This window comes from Pteropus vampyrus, unplaced genomic scaffold, assembly GCF_000151845.1.
Source record: "Pteropus vampyrus isolate Shadow unplaced genomic scaffold, Pvam_2.0 Scaffold68, whole genome shotgun sequence".
Taxonomy (NCBI): domain Eukaryota; kingdom Metazoa; phylum Chordata; class Mammalia; order Chiroptera; family Pteropodidae; genus Pteropus; species Pteropus vampyrus.
Window position 1 is genome coordinate 2,129,294 of NW_011888849.1, and position 21,964 is coordinate 2,151,257.

At 34.8% G+C, this 21,964-nt stretch overlaps 1 protein-coding gene across 1 annotated transcript in view; it reads right to left on the bottom strand.

The window, feature by feature from the left end:
• TNKS2 (tankyrase 2) overlaps positions 1 to 16,227 on the bottom strand; it is a 44,942-nt gene extending 28,715 nt beyond the window's left edge. Inside the window, exons 1-10 of the mRNA XM_011361577.2 lie at positions 15,983 to 16,227; positions 13,730 to 13,825; positions 12,443 to 12,479; positions 12,202 to 12,277; positions 11,741 to 11,835; positions 9,705 to 9,771; positions 6,011 to 6,197; positions 4,866 to 4,987; positions 2,502 to 2,593; positions 2,336 to 2,414 (exon numbers count right to left, since the gene is read on the bottom strand). Of these exons, the coding sequence (XP_011359879.1) occupies positions 2,336 to 2,414; positions 2,502 to 2,593; positions 4,866 to 4,987; positions 6,011 to 6,197; positions 9,705 to 9,771; positions 11,741 to 11,835; positions 12,202 to 12,258 (699 nt within the window). The 5' untranslated portion in view covers positions 12,259 to 12,277; positions 12,443 to 12,479; positions 13,730 to 13,825; positions 15,983 to 16,227. The remainder of the gene's footprint in view (positions 1 to 2,335; positions 2,415 to 2,501; positions 2,594 to 4,865; positions 4,988 to 6,010; positions 6,198 to 9,704; positions 9,772 to 11,740; positions 11,836 to 12,201; positions 12,278 to 12,442; positions 12,480 to 13,729; positions 13,826 to 15,982) is intronic.
• Positions 16,228 to 21,964: the final 5,737 nt, after the last annotated feature.

The following is a 21,964-nucleotide window of genomic DNA, read 5'->3' on the forward strand; positions in this document are numbered from 1 at the left end:
ATTCAGAGCTAGACACTGCCTAAGAAAGCCCAATCCATGTATTTTTATGGATCTCTGAGGTCCAGAAATGTGGAGGCTAACACCAAGATAGACAATAGTCAATAACAAAGCCAGAGACTAAATTAGAAACACTTATTTCTATTAGCTGAATCTTCTACATTTTTTTATCATGTACAATATAACCTGTATGAATAAATACGGTATATTCACACTATGGAATACTCATAAGCAATAAAAAAGAACAAACAATGGATATGTGGATGGATCATCGAAACATTATACCGAAGAAAAAACCTTACACAAGACTATATATTGTATGATTCCATAGACATGAAAGCCTGGAACAGGCAAATACAATCTATGCAGGAAAAAATCAAAATGGTTATTGCCTCTAGGGGTGGAGATTACTTTGAATGGGGCCCTGTCTGTGCCATGAAATAATGTTCTGTTTTTTGGCGAGTTTTGGTTACACAGGTGTATGTACTGGTCAAAACTCAGTAAATGTACATTTAAGATTTGTGCATTTCATTGCATGTAAATTTTACATCCAAAAAACCCCTTTAAATGAATAATAACCTCTAGCTGATGTCTATGTGGAAATATTTAGGGAGAAGTACACAATAATTTGCAAATTAAATCTGAAATGTGTCAAGAAAATAAGATATGTTGATAGAGGAAAAAAATGATACCTAATAAAATACAGTAAAATGTCAGTAATAGAATCTAGGTGGTGGGTACATAGTTATTATCTATGAAATTCTTTCAAATCTAGGTGGTGGGTACATAGTTATTATCTATGAAATTCTTTCAAATTGGTTGTATTTTTGAAAATGTTCATCATAATTTAAAAAATCGCCTATTAATACTCCCCCATCTCATCCCTAACCCCAATCCCTCTGCACCAGAAATAATTCAGAACATAACTGAGAAATTAAGTTCCTCAGTAAACAATCCTGTGGCTACTAGTGTGTTTTGAGACACTGTCCAATTCATATTCATGGAATTGGAGAATAAACAGAAATATAGTTGACTTTCTCAATGAATCTAAAACTACAAATAGCTAAATCTCCAGGCTTATAGAATCTGAGAAGATTTAAAATGCTCAAGGTAATTAATCTATTTATTCACATACCAAAATCGATGAAATATGAAACATATCTGGAGACATATTCACTTATAAACTTTATTTGGGTACCACTCTTGTTTTAAGATTAAGGTGACCAACTTGTCCTGGTTTGCCTGGGACTTCCCAGTTTTAGCAGTGAAAGTCCTGTGTTTCTGGAAATCCCTCAGTCCTGGACAAACCTGAATGATTGGTCACCTTAGTCAGGACAGTTTCATTAAGTTTCACAACTCAAATGTAATATGCATCCCAATATTCTTCTAGTAACGTATCACATATATAAAATAAGCAATCAGTGGAAAGTTGTAGAAAAGACAAATGAGATATGCCAAGCAGTCATGCAGAAATAACTTTATTTTATTCAATAATTTACAATAGAAAAGATTCAGATTATACATTATCAAGAAAATCCTCCAAATCAAAGAAAAATTAAGATACTGAGAGGCAACAGAAAAAGAAATTGTAGAATTCTAAGTGTTCCTCGAGTGGAAACCCAAGAAGGACAGATCAGAAAACTATTCTGCAAAGCGCATTTAGAGAAGAGCTTTGGGGTCACCCAGGGGGAAAGGATTTGTATTTTTCTTCTCTCTTCACTCAGAACAACACCATTCTTTGTTTCATAACGAATTTCTATTAAATATTTTGTTTAAGAAGGCAAGGATCTGTAGCAAGGATCTGAAACTGCTGAATTAGGTGACTTTCATCTCCTAATCTGGGATGCTATGTCTATCTTTCACTGACTATTAATTTTTTAAATTCCTGGGTAAGAAATGATGACTTTTAGCCTTGATGAAAACATAATTATTCCATGAATAAAATGCTTTGTGTACAAATGTCAACTGAAAAACAGTGACTTCCCAATATGAGGAGGTAGTTTTTTAGTTAAGTTATTGAAATAATTTCCTTCTGTTCCAAGTTTTTTGGCTCAGTTATAGAAATAACAAAGGGTAAGAAAATAAGAAAGGATGTGACTGAGGTAAACAATAGGAGTTACCACAGTAACCAAGGAACAAAAGTAAGATAGGCCAGAATCAGTATATCTCTAGTTGGGGATATTTTCCATAAGCTTTCCAGCAAAAATCAGATAAACTATCTGCAGGACTATTAAGTATAGATTAAGAGAAAAAAATTAATACCTATCAGAAAGTAAATAGTTTAGGAACTCAGGCATTTCATCTGCTAAACAGAAAATAATGCAAAAAGGAAGTATACCTTTGCTTCATGTTTCACCACTACTTCAACAACATCGTTATGTGCTTTCTCAGATGCCACGTGTAGAGGGGTCAAGAATCTTAAAGAGAAAAAGTCAGCCATACAATGAATGTATTTTCCAAATAATAAAATGTCAAGAATTTTTAATTATTAAAAGTATACTTACTCTTTAGTCTTTTCATTGATGTTAGCTCCTTTTCTTAGCAACAGTTCACATATTTGCTTTCTTTTGGGATATGGAGATGCAGCAGCACAATGCTAGATAATTTAAATTGCAGCATTAAACAAGGATGATACATGATTGATTTTTAAGAACATTTGTGTTACTAATCAAGAAGTTATTTCACTTCCTTGTTTTATTTTGATTTTAACTTTGCTACTCAAAGACTTTCTACTGGATAGAATGTGCAATGATTACTAAATTCTAGCAAGGCCTGAAAATCTTATTTACCAGATGGTGTCTGTTACTAAATATTCTGTTCAAGCTTTACAGTTGTCTTACATCTTCGAAAAAGCCACTACTGATGTGACGAAAAATTTAATGTGATCAATACTCCTTTAAAAAAAATAGATGGTGTTTATGTTATTTTTTTAAAGGTTAATTAATAAAATGCCTCAAAGTTTGGGGTTTCCTTATGTGAAGTAACACAGCACTCATCAGCTCTGGGTGCTGCTTGGTAATAGCACTAATGGAATAGCTGACAAGATGAGTAGTATGTATTTCTCTTTCAACTAGTTGCTGTAGCAGAAAAAGGAGCTTAGATTACTTGTTTGGCAACAATGAGTGGTAGAATATGATATACTTTGAGTTGGATTTATCAAGGAGGAAGGGAGACAGGAGGTAGGGATTTGCTAGTTATAAATCTAATTAAATGTTTCATGCTCAGGTCCGAAATCTTTGCATCCTCAACGTCCAGGATGATATCATAAATAAGTGTTTAATAAATGTCTGAATGGCTGAATGACTAAATTGATGTTGGTGTAAACCTAAAAATTCATGGAATAAAAGTTCTGAATAATTGTTAAGTTAAATTGTTCTATACATCTAAATATATAGTAAACATGAAATTTGTTCTGATTTTTGACCTCCTGCTAAAAATAAAGCTTGTATTATCTTCGTGACTTTGCTTCATTCATTCTTTAATGTTGTCACTAAAATAATCCCTTTGCCCTCAATAAAACCATTTCTAATTGGTGAACATAACTCCTTTGGTATGTTATGAGTAATCATCCCAGGATATCTACTAGGATGGAAATAAACTATTTCTAAGAATTCTTGATCACATCCATTTCAAATTGCACCCTTATTCCTCTGCTCCATCCTGGGACAGGGCCTGCGATCTCTGGAAACCTGGAAGATATTTCCCCTGGACCACAACTATCCAATACTTAGCTCTAGAATGTTTTAAGGTTAAAAACAAAAATAAGTTGTTTAATAGCAGGATATTTCAGGGAAAACAACACGTAGTAGTAACTCTTCAGGCCAGAAATTTTTCCATGCCAGTCTTTCCAAGTTTCTCTGTACTACCTTAACGTTATGATTTTAATTTTGCATTAGCATTTATTAGTCTGCATCTTTGCAATTTTTTTAACTTGGATACTTTTTACAAGTTAAGTAGCAAAAAGGTCTAAAATGTTTTATGGATAGGTTTCTACATGACTTTTGCATAGTTTACATCATGGCATAAAGAAAGAAATTAACCATAAAAGGTATTAGGAAAGTTAAGGCTACTATGAGTTAAATTTGCCCCTAAACACATTAATTTACTTAGAGTCATCTTCCCTTACCCAAAGTACATTCAATAATTCATATAGCGGGACTTTGTTCCTTTTACATTTCTACTTCTAAGGTAGCCTCTGATTATATCATTCTTTTTCCTATCTTACTAGGAAAGGGTATAATCAGTTTACCCTTACTAGCTCCCATTCTTTTCTGTTTCTCCACAGACTGCCTGGCTCTCATTTAGTTTGTTACAGTTCCACAGAGCTGTCATTACCTCTATTAGGGAAGTAGTCTCCGCTTACACACTTTATTCACACAACATAGAGGGGAGACACATAGATTTTAGACCTAATTTTGAAAAATATTATAATACTAGAAGGAAAACCAAGTAATTTTTATCTTGATGGCAGAATTCTTCTTTTTCATTATTTTCACTGGGTTCCAAGATTTCAGTCAGAAACATTTATAATATATACCATGTGTGATAGTAAAAATTACATATACTATATGCCGGTATATAAATAAATCTTTTTTATGGACGGATACTCATATGAATAACAGTATTGCCTTTTGCGGGGTGAGACTGCCTACTTTTCTATATTGTTTGACATTTTTTCTTTATGTACAGGCATTAATTTTTAAAAAGCACATTTTAAAATAATGCTATTATTGAAAGTAGGACAGAAAGTAGTTACCCTGTATCATCGAAGGAAGTAGGACATTATGATTAGTTAAGCATGTTTTTGGTTATTTTATTTTTTTATTTTTTGGTTATTGCATTTTAAAAACTTAAGTCTGAAACATTACCAATGCTGTTTCATGTGTTTGAGGATGCTTAAAATTCACCATTTCCAGAGAGAGATGTTTTTTGATTCGTGTAACATCAGCTTCCCGCGCAGCTTGCAGCAAAGAATGGCCTTTAAATTCATCTAGATAAAGAACAAGCATTTATATCTGCATGAGAATTATTGAAAGGATGGGATTTAGTCAGTAAAAGACACTATTTTCCTTGAAATTATTTTCAGAATTATCTACTAAAATAGCCAAATTGAGGCTCTGAAGATATTCTTCAAATTTAACCCCTGAAAAGGGAGACAGTGGTATTCTAGTTCTCCTCAGTTATGACCCAATTCATCCTCAACTTTATATATGCATTTAGCCCATGGCCAACTCAAGGTCTATTTTAGTCTGGAAGTATCTGGAGTTCTGCAATATATTCCCAGACGAGAGTTCTGAGAATTTTCCAAAGCACAGAACTTTCCTCAGTAAAGAAATAAAAGATGATCATAGTCCCTATACTGACACTATGGAAACAGGTAGTTGTGCTCACACATCAGAGAACTGAGGACTAGACAAGTTGGAAATTTTCAAGACGCACCTACTGATGAACAAATGAAAGAGGGTATTTTCTCAAGATTCCTCTCTTTTATTCATCAGATTTGTGAAATGATCCATTAACCTTTATTATTACAGAATAATACAAGTTTCCTATTTATGTACAACAATACTATATCTGAACTAGGTGACTATTTCTCAGTACATCTACTTCAGCTACAAACAAGAAACCATAGAATTGTCCAAATACCAAAGAATATTAAATGGTAAATCTGAGAAATAGGTTTGCAATATGGTAATCCTATAAATAACACTAACTTCAATGGCAGATTAACTAGAGGGTCTCATCAAAGATAGGAACAAAACCCCAATTGTTTTTTTCCCCAAAAGCATATCATCAATAAGACCGATACATACAAAGAAGCATTTTTCATAGCATCTGAAGAGCAGAATGAGTGAACTTCCAAATGATTAAATACGCTATCTGAGCAACAACAGATACTCATGGCTAAGGAAAATATTTTTTATTTAAAAATTTCTACAAACAAGAAAGAAAAAATTTTTAGTTTATTGATTATCATAATATCCTAGCTAAACATTCATCATTTCATACTCACATGCTAATCTTTCCTTTAACTGTGGTGTGGGAGCCAAGTCTATAGCACTTTTATTGTGACAATTCAGCAGTGTTGGATCTGCACCATAACTTAGGAGAAGAGAACACACTTCAACCCTGTTCTTAGAAGCTGCCTCATGAAGAGGCGTGAATTGCCACAAGTCCATTGCATTTACACAGGCACCATGCTGGGGGAGGAAAGCATATATTTAGTTTAATTTTTAAGAGAATTTAGAATTATTAGTACTCTGTAATTTAACATTAAGCAAGCTTAAACAGGTTATGTTTCCAAAGTTCACTTTTTAAACCAATTATTTCAGAAAGACTTTTTCTCCATAAAAGAAACAGTAGCTGGTTGCTAGGTCTACCCACAAAGGCCTATTTAACTCTTTTATTGTTAAAAACAGTTAAGTATGAAGCTTTAGATTTAAAATGCATCTTTTCCTTTTTTGAGGAATAATTTACATGTGGTAAAATGCAGTTCTTAAGTATATACAGTCCACACTTATCCATGGGGATATGTTCCAACCCCCTGTGGATGCCTGAAACCGTGGATAGTACCAAACCACACTATGTTTTTCTTATACATACATACATGTGATAAAGTTTAATTTATAAATTAGGCACAGTAAGAGAGAAACAATAACTAATAATAAAATAGATTCATTATAACAATATACTGTAATAAATGTTATGTGAATGTGGTCTCTCAAAATATCTTACTGTGGGGTAGCTCCACAGTGGTTAGTACGTCTGCTTTGCACACAGAAGGCCCTGGGTTCGCGCCCCAGGCGGAGCCACAGACCATGCCCCAGGTGTGCCAGGCCCTGGGTGCACGCCACAAGCATGTGGGTGGGGACACCCCGCCTTCAGAGATCCAGTTCTTAAGGGGAAACGGCAACATACATGGATCAAGGGTGGAAGTGGGGGAGGGGTGTGGAATTAAAGGGGAGAAAAAAATTTACTGTACTGTACTCATCTTTTCATTTAAAAGAAGCACTTTATGGCTTCTCTTTGGCATGTCCGAATTGCCAGCATCACTACTTTTGCTCTTTACTAAGTAAAATAATGGTTAAATACAATCACCATAATATCAGCACAGCAAGCTGGTAACAGATAGTTAAAAAATTACTAACTTGCAGGTAGCATTTACAGCATGGATACATGATTCATGTTCCAAGTGGGACAGGGCAAGATTTAATCACACTACTCAGAATGGCAAACAATTTAAAACTTATCAACTGTTTATGTGGAATTTTCCATTTTGGACCACAGTTGACTGTGGGTAACTGTAAGTGCAGAAAGTAAAACCGTGGGTGGTGGGTGGGGACTACTGTAGTTTGCTGAGTTTTGACAAATGTACATATTCATGATACTATCACCCAATTCAAGATATAGGACACTTTTCATTACCCCAGAATGTTCCCTCATGCTCCTTTTTATAGACAATTCTGCCCCCATTCTGATGTTAGCACCATAAATTAGATCTACCTGTTCTTGAATTTCATAAAAATGGAAGAACACAGTATGTACTACCTTCTTTCACATGTTTACAAGTCATTCATGTTGTTGTATCAATAATTCATTTTTATTGCTGAGCAGCATTCCATTGTATAAGAAATACCATAATTTACTTATTCATCATCCTGTTGATGGGTATTTGGAGCATTCCTAGTTTTTAACTATTACGAATAAGCTGTTATGAACATTAACGTACAAGTCTCTTTATGGACACATGCTGTCATTTGCATGTATCACTAGGAGTGGAAATGCTGGGTCATATGGTAGATATATGTTTAGTTTTATTAGAAACTGCCAAACACTTTTCTAAAATGGCTGTATTATTTTTGCATTGCTTCCATAAATGTTTGAGTTCAGTGCTCCACTGCCTTGCTAATACTTATCATCCGTCTTTTTAATTTTAGCCATTTCCAAGTATTGGAGTTGGATGGACCACAAAAGTCCTTCTAGTTCAGCCTCGCATCAAACACGAAATCCCTTCCACAGTATTCCTGGAGAAGGTGAAACCTGCGACTTACTCTCTTAGTACTTTCAGTGATGGGAAAACTAATTCTCAACTAACCTAACTTTTTATCTTTACTAGATAACTGTTGATAACTGTTTCATTAAGTTAAATACGTACTTTAAACTTTGACCTACTGGTCTTCTCTGGAGCAAAAAAGATCAATATTCTTCGTTGCAGTATTTGAAGGCAACTCTTATGTTTTTCTTTTCCAGTCTAAATACTTTTAGCTTTTTCAGTCACTTTTCTTATCAAATGCTTTGTAGACTTCCTATCACCCTAGTGGACCTCAACTAAATACGCTTGTTTTAAAAATTCATTAAAAAACACTGAGTGCCTAGAATAACAATAGATTTTCAATGTGATTTGACTGTGAAAGTATAATGCATCTGTTATTACATTTGCTCCTGACACCATACTTCTACTACTGGCATAAAATTATGTTAGCTTTACAAGCAGTCACATCACAATCTATATTGTATCCTGGTCATGAAAAGAAGCTGCTGCATTTTTGCTGGTAAATGCCAGCTTCTGCTAGCCAGACCCTTTAGCAAAGGTTGCCAACAGACTCAGCATTGCCCAGGACGTCTGCCTGTATTCCCTTCTCTATCTACTTGCTTTCTCCTGACATTCCTGAACTTGACTACTCTGGTACCTGTTTGCACCCTCACCTTTGCTAACTTTCTCTCTGTATATGACCTCTAGTCAGTGTTCCACTCTCATTTAGTAAAACACTAGGTCTTAGGAAAACACCATTCAGTTGTCTGTAAAAGTACCACTGCAACCTGTCTGATGTTTCACTCTCATTTACATAACATTTCAAATAGTCTGCTGAATTCAAGATTCACTTTTATAACAAGCAAAAGCATTACTATTATAAATGTATAACATTACACCTATATTATAAATTTAAAAAGGCTTATGGGCTACTCAGAGTACTTAATCATAACAAAGTTGTTTCTGTGGGAAAATGTATTCTGTGGTAGCACATGCTCCACAGAAAGCATAGGAGCATTGGAAATAAATGTACTCTTTCTTTTCCCATGACAGCTGCTTATAGAAGGAGGAAAAATATTAAAAAGACAGAATGGGTGCAGAGTAAGAGAAATCTAAAAGTATGATCACATACATAAATAGAGACTAGGGGACAAAAGGAAATGGGGATGGGTAATATTCTTGAATCCACTCTAAGGTGAACATATGTATTCTATTCTCATCCAATAGTGAGCCAAACAAGGAATTTCTTGCTGGGAACCTGCTTGTTAAACAATAGCCACCTAGCATACTAGAAGATGTAAAGCTTACCGAGTGAGCCTGTTCCAACTCAAAGTACAACTGGATAAGTCTTGCAAATGTATCTGGTGGTTTTAATAATATATGATTCACTAAAAATTGCTTTCTAATATTTTCAAGTTTTTAAACTTCACCTTTAGCCACAAATTACAGAATCACTTAATCTGCTATTCGTAAGATGGTAGGGCTACTTTACATTCAAAATCTTATGGTATCTCAAAAATCTCAAGCAGTCAGATGCTGATCTATAATCAATCATCTACATTTTATAATAATTATATATACTCTTCTATCCACTAAGCACTAAAAACATAGAAAACAGATATACTATGTATTTAAATAATTTATATAATTATAAAAAAAGTACAAGAGAACTAACCTTGACCAGAAGTTCAGTTACTTCATAATGACCATAAGAACAGGCATTGTGTAAGGGCACCAGATCACTACAATATAAAGCGGGGGAGGGGAGAAAGTCTGTTATTATAGACTCCCTAGGCTTGTTTATTGAATTTTAATTAATTTAAACTTACAGTTAGATTTAAATAGCAAGTGGCTTATGTGACTTTCTAATAAAAATGCATAAAATTTAATAACATCTATTTGAACTCTAAGTCCCAACAATTCTAACTCCCAAGGTCTCTTTCAAATCTATCTTTCCCCGCCCCCCCTTACTATTTCTACCATTGTCTTAGTTTGGGCCTCTACTATTTCTCCCTGTACTACTGAAATAACCCCTCACTTCAATTTGTCCTCCAAGCTGTGGCCCAATTTTTCAAAAAGAGAATCTGGTCTGGTTACTCTTTGTTTTAATGTCCTTCCCTGGTTCTTCCTTGCTTTTGAAAGACAGTGTCTATTGCTTAACCTGGCATATAATGATCTGAGCCTCTCTAGTCTCAATAATAGTATGACAAACCATCTGCAGTTCCCTGAATGCAGTTCCCTGAATGCAGTTCACTATCTCCTGGGTTTAGGAAAGATTTCCCTCCCTCCTGGCTTACTTCTATACATCTTTTCCAAACTCAGAGCTCAAACATTGGCTCTTCTTTGAAACTTTTTTTGAGATTCTGTGAGGTAAAGTGCTTTATTCTTAATAAAACTGAAACCCAATTCCTTCAGAATGGCAATGGAAGAAAAACTTTCTATATAAGAAGGTATAGTAGAACCTTAAAATCTTGACATATCTTTTAAGCTGTTCCTTCTTGGGGACCATGCACAATTAGTTACCACATACAACATTATGATGGCCCCTGGTGAGTGATGGCCATCCATCACTTACTCTTTAGTTCTATTTGTCCTCTCTTTAAAGGCTCATGACTTTCCTTACCATTTCTGGTTTTATGATTTCTTACTTACCTAAGAGTACTAATTTCATTTCCAACTATTTACTAGCTACCTCCACCTGAGTTCCCACCATCATCTCATAAAACCAAGAGTTCTAAAAGTGAACTCAATGTTTTCCCCTAAAAGAATTCCTCCGCCCTGGATTTTAGTATGTGAATCGTTGGCTCTCACTCATTCAGCTTCAAAATTTGAAATGTAGTTATCTTTTCATTCCTTTATTCTCTCATCACATCCAGACAGATTCAACAAATCTTATTCATTCTTACGCTGTAATATCTCTTGCATTGTCTTTTCAATTCCGTTTCCTCTGCCACCACAACAGATCCTCATTATGCCTGAACCCCTACAAAACTCACTTTCCTAACTGCTCTTTTTGTCTCTAGTCTCCACCTTCAATCTACCCTACACATTGCTGCGAGAAAATACCTCCTAAAACTCCTTTTAGAATCATCATCCTTTTTGCTTAAGGTCCTTCATTGGCTATAGTGGCTCACAGAATGAAGTCTGAATTACTTAGTGTAAAATATCAAGTCCTCTAAAACCTGATTCTTACCTATTTCTCCAACCCCAACCTTCATTTCTCTTCTGTGTGAAAATCTATTTCAGCCAAGCTGATCTAGTCATTGTTTTCTTAAATATGTTATAATATCTGCTTTAGCACCTCTTCACACCAATTCTCTTGCACAAAGTAGTGATGTTTTCTAAACTCTTTCTTGAACTGAGTTCAGGTCAAGTAGCATCTCCTTCTGAAGGATTTCCCAGTCACTACAGCCATCACTGAGAATTCTCCCGTGGGAACTCCTATAGTAGTATGTATCCCTCTCTATCACCACACACTTAGCAGAGAACTTGTATTTGTTAGGTATCTCTTCATGCTCCCTAAAGAGCAGCGTAAGCTCTAAGAGTGTTGCCGTAATGTTTTTTAATGCGCCATATCCTTGAAGCAATCTGCATATTGTAAAAGCTTGATAAATGTTTATGCTGTTTAGTAAAAAATATGAATTTTATAAGGTTATAGAATTACAAAGACAGTAACATTTAGGAAACTCTCATTTTTGTTCAGATACTTACCCTTTATCTTTAGCATGGACATCAGCTCCATGTTGCAATAACAGCTGTACAATCTTTACCCTATTGTATCCTGCTGCCAAATGCAATGGAGTTGACTGAAATATTAATCGTAAAAATGAATGAAATTCAAATACTGGCTAAAAAAAAGTGCAGAAAGCAACAATCCCAAATATAAAACTAGAAATCCAGAAAATACTTCATAATTTCACTGTCTAAATAGTTACCAATTTAGTTTTATAAAATCCAGCATATACACTCAAGGCATAGTATAAAAGTTTGTAAGTTCATTATTGGAAATAGGAAGCAAACAACTAAATGTTTATTATCAATAAAGTTTTACTGTTTCACTTTATCCAAAAGAAAATATCAGCATTCTCATTAAATGTTTTAATTTACAATAAGATAAATGTATTTTCACGTTACCAAGAGATGAATACAAACTTAGTTGCAAAAAGAAATACCTTTCTACCATCACTTGCATGGCAGTTGACATTTAAAGGTGTGAGCAGAGCCATCATTTTTTCCTCATTGCCACTCCTAATAAATATGCAAAAAATGTATTAGCAATTTCTATTCTTTATCAGATCCTATCTGAAGACATTTATGTGAACATTAAAAAAATTCATTCTCTTTTAAAGTTTGCTTATTGTAAAAAAAACCATCTAAATGGTGAAGTATTTATGGTACATATTTATAACACACCTGGCACTTTCCAAGAGTTCATCTTTCTTATATTCACCTGTGAATTAGGAAAAAAAAGGCAGAAATTTAAAAAATTTAATTACAAAAGTAATGACAAATTTATGCATAAAGATGCTTACTGAAATATATTTAAGTAGATAAATTTGGAAATAAATTCCCAGTAAATGGAAAATGGTTAATCAATAGAATATTATGCTTTTTAAAAATATTTACATAACAAATTACCTGTTATAAAAGTAAAAAAAAAATTTCAGTGTTATATATTGAAGTGTGACAATTATACAAAAACAATATGCATAGAAAAAAGAAAGCCAAGAAGGAAATATACCAAAATTTGAATAAAGTTTGTCTTAGGTGGTAGTTATGGGTGAGCCTTTCCTTTTTACTCCTTAAATTTTCTAAAATCACTATGTTATTTGCTTAACACACAAAATGTATCCATAACTTCATTCAAAAGCCAAAGAAAAAACAAAATCCAATATACCAACATTCAGAAATGACAAAAGATAATCTATAGCATCACCAATTAAACATAATCATTAATATTCCTGTGAATCTATATTTTTTCAACATTAAAATTGTTTTTATTATAATGTTATTTTAAATATAGTCCTCCATATCTGCAGTCTTTGCATCCACGAATTCAACCAACCTCAGACTGAAAACAGTATTTTCAGTCTACAGTTGGGAATATGTAGATGTGGCGGGCTGACTGTATGCATTGTTCTATGGCCATTGTATATGAGGAACTTGAGCATTCACATATTTTTTCACTCCATGTGGATCCTGGAACCTTAGATATCAAGGGACAACACTATATACAAATAAAAATGATTAAATATAAACTTTTTAAGCCTGTAGCTTTTATATTTACAATGAATACCAAAAAAACCCCTTTAAAATTAATACAATTTAAATTAACATAATATAACATACGGGTACTGTTTGATTTGCTGAAATGAAATCCAAACTGCTGCCCACAATATGAATTGTGTACTGACTGCTACTGTAAGGCTTCTTTGAGCTCCCAAGATTTTTTGAAAAGATAAAAGCAGGAAAAAGCATGAAATAGTGAAGGAGGAACACCAATTTAAAAAGAAAAAACAAAAGCTTTACCTTTTTTAGATAAGAATCAAATGCCAACTGTCCAGATGTAGAAAAAAATATCGACTGAACTAACACTATTTAAGATATCTAGTTTAAGGTCATTAACTGCAGGAAGCTGACTATCTAGCAAGCTCATTCTTTATATTCTTCCAGGAATACCTAGAGAGTACATAGACTTACCAGTCAGTACTGCTTTGGCAGATGGGTCTGCTAAATCCAATGCTGTCCTTCCATCCGTATTTCGGATGGTTGGCTCGGCTCCATGCTGTAACAGCACTGAAAAATAGCAACATTACCTTTTTTAAGATGGTAATCATGACAGATTGATTTTAGTAAATAATTTTCTCAAAAATTCCATTTCAGAAGTCTCAAGGCTATTTAAGAACTTTCATATCCTGATAGTATAATAAATATATTTTAATTATAAAAATATATATAACATTCCATTATTTAACGTATTTACACATTAAATAAAAGTCCTCTTTTATTTAATAAAAGGTCAAGGTCAGATTTTCTTTTGCCAGACAAGTGACTAAGGACAGATAAAAGTGTATAAGGGAATAAAAGGAAAGTTTGCTTGAAAGCTTATTTTCTCATTCCAAATGAATATTGCCAACATTAGAAAGATCGTTCTATCATAACAGAAATGAAATTTCTAAAGCTGTGTATAGCCCGGGAATAAAAAAAAAAAAAAAATGCAGGTAAAGTCTTTAAAAAAAAAAAAGAAAAATACTCTCTGTAGCGTTAACAAATCCCAAAACTGCTACATTATAATCCAAAGCATATAAAAGGAAAAAACCTGTGCTATACTCTGTACTGCTATTTGTTATATATAAAGATATTCCATCATACTCTCTAAATAAGGAGATGGGGAAAGATGGGCAAATACATGCAGAAAGTGAGGCCCAGCTCCTGTTCTTTGACAGGGTTAATGTTCATTTTACTCTACTTCTAAACTGTATCAACACAATCCAAAAGAAGTAAAAATGAAGCATTAATGTGACCCACATATGTAATTTAAAATTTTCTTGTAGCCACATGAAAAAAATAAGAACAAGTTAAATTAATTTTAACACATTTTATTTAACCCAATATATCCAAAATATTACCATTTTAATATTTACATTTTAACCTATATAAAATTAGATATTTTGCATTTCTTGTTTTCATATTAAGTCTTTGAAATTTCGTGTATTTTCTCCTTACAGTATACCTCAGTTTGGACCAGCCACATTACAAATCATCAGCTATCATACTGGATAGTGCAGATCTATAACTATATTTGGAAAACCCTTCATTATTAAAGCTAATTATTTATATATCTGAAGCTCAGAAAGCAAAAAAAGATTATGAGCGGAAAGCAGTAACAAAATAACACATATAGGAAAGGAGAATTGGGCAGAGGTTACTAGGTAATGTATTTTACATCTTTATAAATTACCTGATTTAAACTAAGATGGTGACTTTGGTATAAATAGTGATTTGGGGTTTTGGAGGCAAGGGAAAACAATATAAGTCCAGCATAAAGCCCTTGGACTTTTCCTAGTACATAAAACTGGCTTTCTTCCTGCCTCAAGGACTTCAACTGTCCCTGTTTTGCATTAGGAAATGAAACTAAGGTAGCAGAGTCCAAAATCTCTATGTGAGGCTCAGAAAAGTCAGTACCAGGTTAATGAAAACTCTCAGATAAGTAGCTTTCTCACATAAAATTTTCTGTCAATGATCAATCTGTCAGGCAAATCCTATCACATTCATTATAGTATTCTAAATGGTTGATATTTTTTCCTTCAAATGATTCTTTACTTATCCTGCCATTTCTATTCTTCAACAACAACCCTAGTTCCTACCCTCATCAGTTCTCATCTGGGTTATTCTACAGTTTCCTAGTTAATCTCCCTGATGCCATCCATTCCACCAGCCTCCTACCAGATCACTCTCTCTAAAATATATCCTTAAAAGTCTTCAATAATTCCACATGACTTACATAACAGTATCAAGCTTCTTAACCTGGAATTCAAAGCTCTTTATAAGAAAGTCCCTGGCAACCTTTACAAAAACTTTTCTCCCACTACTTCCTGGAAAGACTCCTGGAAGGAGTGACTTGACTCCAGTTAACTCATTGTGCTCATTATCCTCTAACATAGCTGTTCACTTCTTTCATGCTTTTATCTGGTTCTTTGTGTGTCCTAGCTCCCAAGAGAATACAAATTTCTAGACAACAGGAATTTTGTACTGTATTCTCTAAAGAACTTAAGCCCAGAACAATACACAAAAAGATACTCAGTAAATAGCGGTTAGATTAAACAGGAAGTGTTCTTAAGCACTATTTAAATTCAGCCTGGCAGAATTTGATCATATTAACAAATGAAGTCGATTCAGTTTCAGAATAGTTACAAACCATTTCAGAAAATGATGCAAAGTAAACAGTCTTACCAATGCAAACATCGATCTTTCCTTTAATTGCAGCTTCATGGAGAGGAGTGTAATTCCAATTATCACGAGCATTTGGGTCTGCACCATGTCGCAAAAGGAGATTGACTACTTCGGCATGACCAAAAGAGCATGCATTATGAAGAGGAATCAGGCCCCCATCATCACGTGCTTGGACATTTGCACCATTTTGAAGCAAATATTCAACTACATCTTTCCGCCCAAAACCTAGAAGAAAACAAATTATTCACATTTAAGTCCTCCAAATACCTCAATTAAAATCAGTATGTAGAAGCCATGCTAAAATGTTTCTGAATGGAAAATAAGAGATTCAACAAATCAAAAATTCACTGAAAAAAGGTGGTCTGAAATAGATCACTAATTTATCTCGATGAGAAAGCCAAAGGGTCTCTCCAATGTCTTTGGAGAAAGGTTATGAAATAAGTCACTGAAAGCCTAAAGTTCAATTATTTCCCACCTTGTGGAGTTAGATGGTTGAAGAGATTAACTGATTTATTAGTTTTGTTTTAATATTGCTAGGCTCTATGTCACAAACACAGGATCTTTGTATGTTTGATTCTCCCTATTTTCAAACAGCTCAGTTTAAGATGGGGAGAAGCAATAAGAACCAATAATTTCAAAACAGTATAACTTGCCATAATAGGGGTATATGTAAAATGCTATTAGTGCTCAAAGAAGAGAACACCTAAATTGGAGGAAAGCAGAGAATAGGAAGGCCTATTCCAGAGGACATTTCGGCGATGACATCTGAGCTGAAAGCTTACAGAAAAATAAACGGATCATAGAGAATGAGAGGAAAAGTGGGTGAGAAGGAGCAGAGCATGGGATGAGTACTGGAATCAAAGCAGAAAAAAACAAAATGTACACAGGCACAGAAACATGAAAAAGCAAATCTTTCATGAGAGCCAGGACACAGAATGCCCAAGAAGGCAGATGCCAGATGTTCTCTGTATCTATTAGTTCAGATTTCTTTTTTTTTTTTTTTAAGATTGTACATATAAGGGAGATCATACAGTACTTGTCTTTCTCTGACTTATTTCATTTAGCATAATGCCCTCAGGGTCCATCCATGTTGTCGCAAATGGCAAGATTTCATTCTTTTTTATGGCTGAATATTCCCTTGTGTATATATATTACATTTTCTTTACCCATTCATTCATCGATGGACACTTAGATTGCTTCCATGTCCTGGCTATTTTAGATAATGCTGCAATAAACGTGGAGGTGCAGATATCTTCTCAACTTAGCATTTCCTAATGAAATCTTATATAAAATCCCAATATATGTCATCATGTTCACTGCAAAAATATCCAATACCTGGTACATGGTTGGCACTCATAAAGTTGCAAATTAAATGAATTCAACTTAATGAAACTATTCAATTTGAATTCCCCTTTTTCCCCCTCACGAAGACCAAAAGGAAATTATCCTTGTATTCCTGAGGCATCTCTTAGAAACAGTATAGAAAATACTGCTACAACATGTCAGTGGTCATTAAAGTGCAAGCAAATATCTAATATTAAAAACAAACACACACTGTCCTACAACTCCCTTTTTAAAAATCTAATAGTAAGTATCCTAGAAATCAACTCCTATCATACAACTTTTATTTGTTGGAAGTATCACAATTTAACTAGTTTTTTTTCCCATGGATACTAAGGTTGTTTCTAATCTTTTGCCACTGCTCACAATGTTGCCAGGACTAACTAAAGAGAGAAAACTGAAAGCATCTGGTAGCTTAATGAATTTGGAGAAAGGAGAAAAGGAATGGGAATGACTATCAGATTTCTGAGATACAAAATAAAACAGAAGTTTTGTGGGATAAGGTGATTTGTTTTTGAAAATGCTTAGTTTAAGGTGCTTGTGGAACAAATGCCAAGTAGCAGGTTCTGTGGATCTTGAACTCAGGAAACCAGTATGAGGCAGAGGCTGACATTTCAGAGTTGTGACCATAAAGATGGTATTTAAAGCCATGTGTGAAAATGAATAAATTTGTCTAGAGAGCACTAGTTTTCTATTTGTTTTGTTGAAGGAAGCGTACTTTCTATCAAAGAGCAATCCCTTCTCACTTTACACTGTAGTTCTTTCTCACTTTCAAGGTCTTTGTCCTTTTCACAACCCCATCAATCTCTCTCCTCTCTACCAGACTGTTCCTAACCATATGTAAACATGCCCTATATCTTCCATTTTATAAAAAATATTCCTGAATTCACTTTTATTTCTCTGCTCCCCTGCATAACGAAATCTCTAAGGGTTGTCGGCAATTTTTTATCTCCTATTCATTCTTCTTCCAAATTCAATCTGGTGTCTGTTTCTTCCCTACAACTGCTTTAATTGAGGTCACTTACAATCTTCATGTTGACAAATCCAAAGGACACATGCCTGTCCTCATTTGACTAGATCGCTCAGCAACATTCAACAACTAACTCATTCCTCTTTCTTGAAACATCCTCTCCAAAGTTTCCATGACATCACATACTCCTAGTTTTCTTTGTCTCATCCATTCATTTAACAAATGATTGGGGAATATTTACTATGTGACACTTTTCTGGGTGCTTGCCTAGGACATACTAACGAACAAGATAACCAAATCCCTGCCTCTGAGGAACTTCTATGGAGGTGGGGGAGATGAGCGACATGTGCAAAAAAATATGTCAGAAGGTAATTAGAAAAAAGAGCAGAATAAGGAGTGATCAGTGTATACATACAGGCAGCACTGTAAAGTTGAACAGGGAGGTCACTATAGACCTTGTTGACAGAGACATTTGATCAAAGATTTAAAAGAGTGGGAATTAGCCTTAATGGCAACAGTGAGGAGGCCAGAGTGACTGGAGCTGAGTGAGAAAGAGGGAGCATAGCAGAAAATGAGGTTACAAGTGACGAGGGCCAGATACAGAAGACTGAGGACCACTGTAAGACTCTTGGCTTTTTTACTCTGAGGAAAATGGAGAGTCACTGCAGGGTTTTGCACTGAGAAATTACATGACATGACTTACATCTGGCTGTTGTGTTGAGACTAGACTTAAGGGGTTAAAAGTAAAATAGATGACAAATTATGATGGTCTGGACCATAATCTGGTGATACTTGTCAGAGTAATAAGTGGCAGATTCTAGATAACTCTGAAGGTAGATCCAGCATAGTTTCCTCATAGACTGAATGTGGAGTGAGGGTAAGGGTAAGAAGATGAGAGAGGGCAAGAGTGAGAGAGGAGTCATGGATGATTCCAAAGTTTTTGGACTGAGAAATGGAGGGGTGGAGTTGGCATCAATTCAGATAGGGAAGGCTGCAGAAAAAAAGAGGTTTGTGACAGAAAGTGAGGAGTTCAAGTTTTGGACATGTCCTATCTCTCTGAGGGTTTCCTGTTTCCTCCATCCAATTTCAAAATGCCGGAATTCCTCAAGACTCAGTTCACTATTCTCTTTTCCCTTCTTAGATGATCTCATGTACTCCTATGGCTTTAAATACCATCTAGATATACAACCTACAAATTGAAGTCTAGATTTTTCAACTGAATTCTAGACTGTTTAATGGATATATCTCCACCTGAGTATTTGAAAGCCACCTCAAACTCAACATGTTTCCCCAACTTCTTTACATTTTCACTGACATTTCACTAACTCTACCATCATTGTCTCCAGCCTGAACTATTTGCAACAGTCTCCAAACTGGACCTCTCATTTCCACTTGTCCCCAGTGACCTTTTAAAAACAATCATATATCATACCCATTTTAAAAAATTCGTTGGCCTCCCACTGATGCTCTTAGAATAAAATTCATTCAGTCTACTATGGCCTACAAGGCTCACTGCATGGAGTGGTCCTTACCTACTTCTGTAACTGCATTTCCTACCACTCTCCCCATTCTGAACTATGATCCAGCTTTCTTTTCGTTCATCAAGTATGACCACCCTACTTTGGTACATGCTGCCCTTCTGCCTGGACAGCTCCTACCTTGTTCTTTGCATCTCTCACTTCTACTCATTGTCTAACCTGTTTAAATGTTATCACCTAGTCACCTGATCAAGACAGCCATCCCTGATTATCCTATCTAAAGCAGCTATTCTGCCCACCCACATTATTTCCTGTCTTAACATTCTATTTATTGTTTTCCTCTCTTCTCCACTAGAATGCAAGTCCCAGGAGAACAGAGATTAAAGTCTTCACTGTTCAAAGCAGTATCCTCTGGCACTTATATTTCTACCTTCATTCATCATTACTTCTCCAATGTCCTTGTTGATATTTCCTGAACAAATACATCATGGTATGAGAAAAGGAGACTAAGAAGTAAAATTGAAAAAAAATGGCACTGCAGAAGCAAAGAAAGAAAATTTCAAGGAGGGAAAGGCCAAATCTGTTGCCACCATGCTCTCTGACTTGAGTCTTTCTTTTCACTGCCTGGGCATTGTTGATCATATTGTTGTCCCTAAGTAAGCCATCTATTGTTGCCCCAATCAACGGTTCTGCTAACCCAGCTGTTCAGCACTTATATGGAGGAAATGCTGTTAGAAAAAACTTCTTAAATTGGAGAGTAAGAAGAAAGGAATCAGAACAAAGAGAAAAACATTAGTAAAAGTACTTCTTCCTTTGGAAAGTTACTTGATGTACCCAAGCACTTTTATTAAGAAGGATCTTCAGTGGTGATCAATACATCTGAAGTAAACAAAATGGTGACTCACAGGCTAACTTCTCAAAAAAGGAGAGTGAAGTGGGCACAGAAACAGCTGTAGTAGAACATTTAGTTGTTACAAGAGATATCGTCAATTAGGAAGCTATCTGTTCCAAAAGATTGGCAATCTAGACAAAGAAAGGTCAAGTAGTCTTTTTGTCAAAATGTCATGGGAAGAGAATAGAGTTGTGTAAAACCAAAGTTAAAGAAAGAGACTCAATACATACTCAATGTATGACTAAATACTGAAATTAAAGTTTAAGCTGGGGAGGAGATATGGGTAGAAGAGTGAAGAGATTATATCTATATTAGATATACCGAAAGTCCAAGACACAGCTAACATCTATTCTGATTTTGTATTAACATGATTCCCTAGCCATTAAGATGTCTGAAACCTGTCTGGAAACTGACAGCAGAAATCAGTTTTCACAGTCACATTGTAAGGACTACAACATATGAGCAAAGGTCATATTGCCATCCTGAGAGAAGAGATGAAGAGTCTGAGATTTTGAATGTTTGAAGCCAACTCTTGGCATAAAAGGAAATTATTTAGAGGGGGGTCAGTACGTAGCTATTTAAAATCTAAAAATCTTCTGTTAGCAGCTTGGTGAAACCTTTAGATTCGAGATGCTTCCCAAACTCTGAGGGCTAATCTCCAATGAAATTCCAATTCTTATGGTCTAAAGAATAGTTCAAAGCATCTGTTAAGTACTCATTCTTGAATAGAAAAATAGCTCTGCAGAGTATATTCTGATCATGTTCTCACTGGCCAGGTAGAACATAAATAGGCCTATCCGGAGAGTCAATGCCAATCTCCATGTCCTAAGGATCTCTTTACAAAGGAATCAGAAGCCTAGAGTTAGTAGTCATGGCTGCTGAGGATATATTGTGGTTTACTGTATAATTATAGAAGAGCACATATCTTCAAACACTGCTCTATGTGTGAAAATCTGTCTGAAACCTAACACAGAGTTTGAGTACCCTATAAAACACTCACTATAAAGTGAAACAAAGTAGGCTTATTTGGAAAGTAAATTTGCTTATCAATAAACGGTGTCACTTAATGACAGGTATTGTGTCCTGCCATTGTGTTTATTCCTGTTCACTGGCCAAGGCCAGGATCTAGCATATAGGACTTAATAAACATTTGTTTAGTGCATATCTAATACTTTGTTGAAATAGGAAGCATATGACCCTCACATAGAATATGGAGTTAATTATTTGTGACCACTACAAAAAGCAGTCTAGTTGATTTCTCTCTTGTCAAGTTTCATTACTACCTAGGTGCCATCACTTTC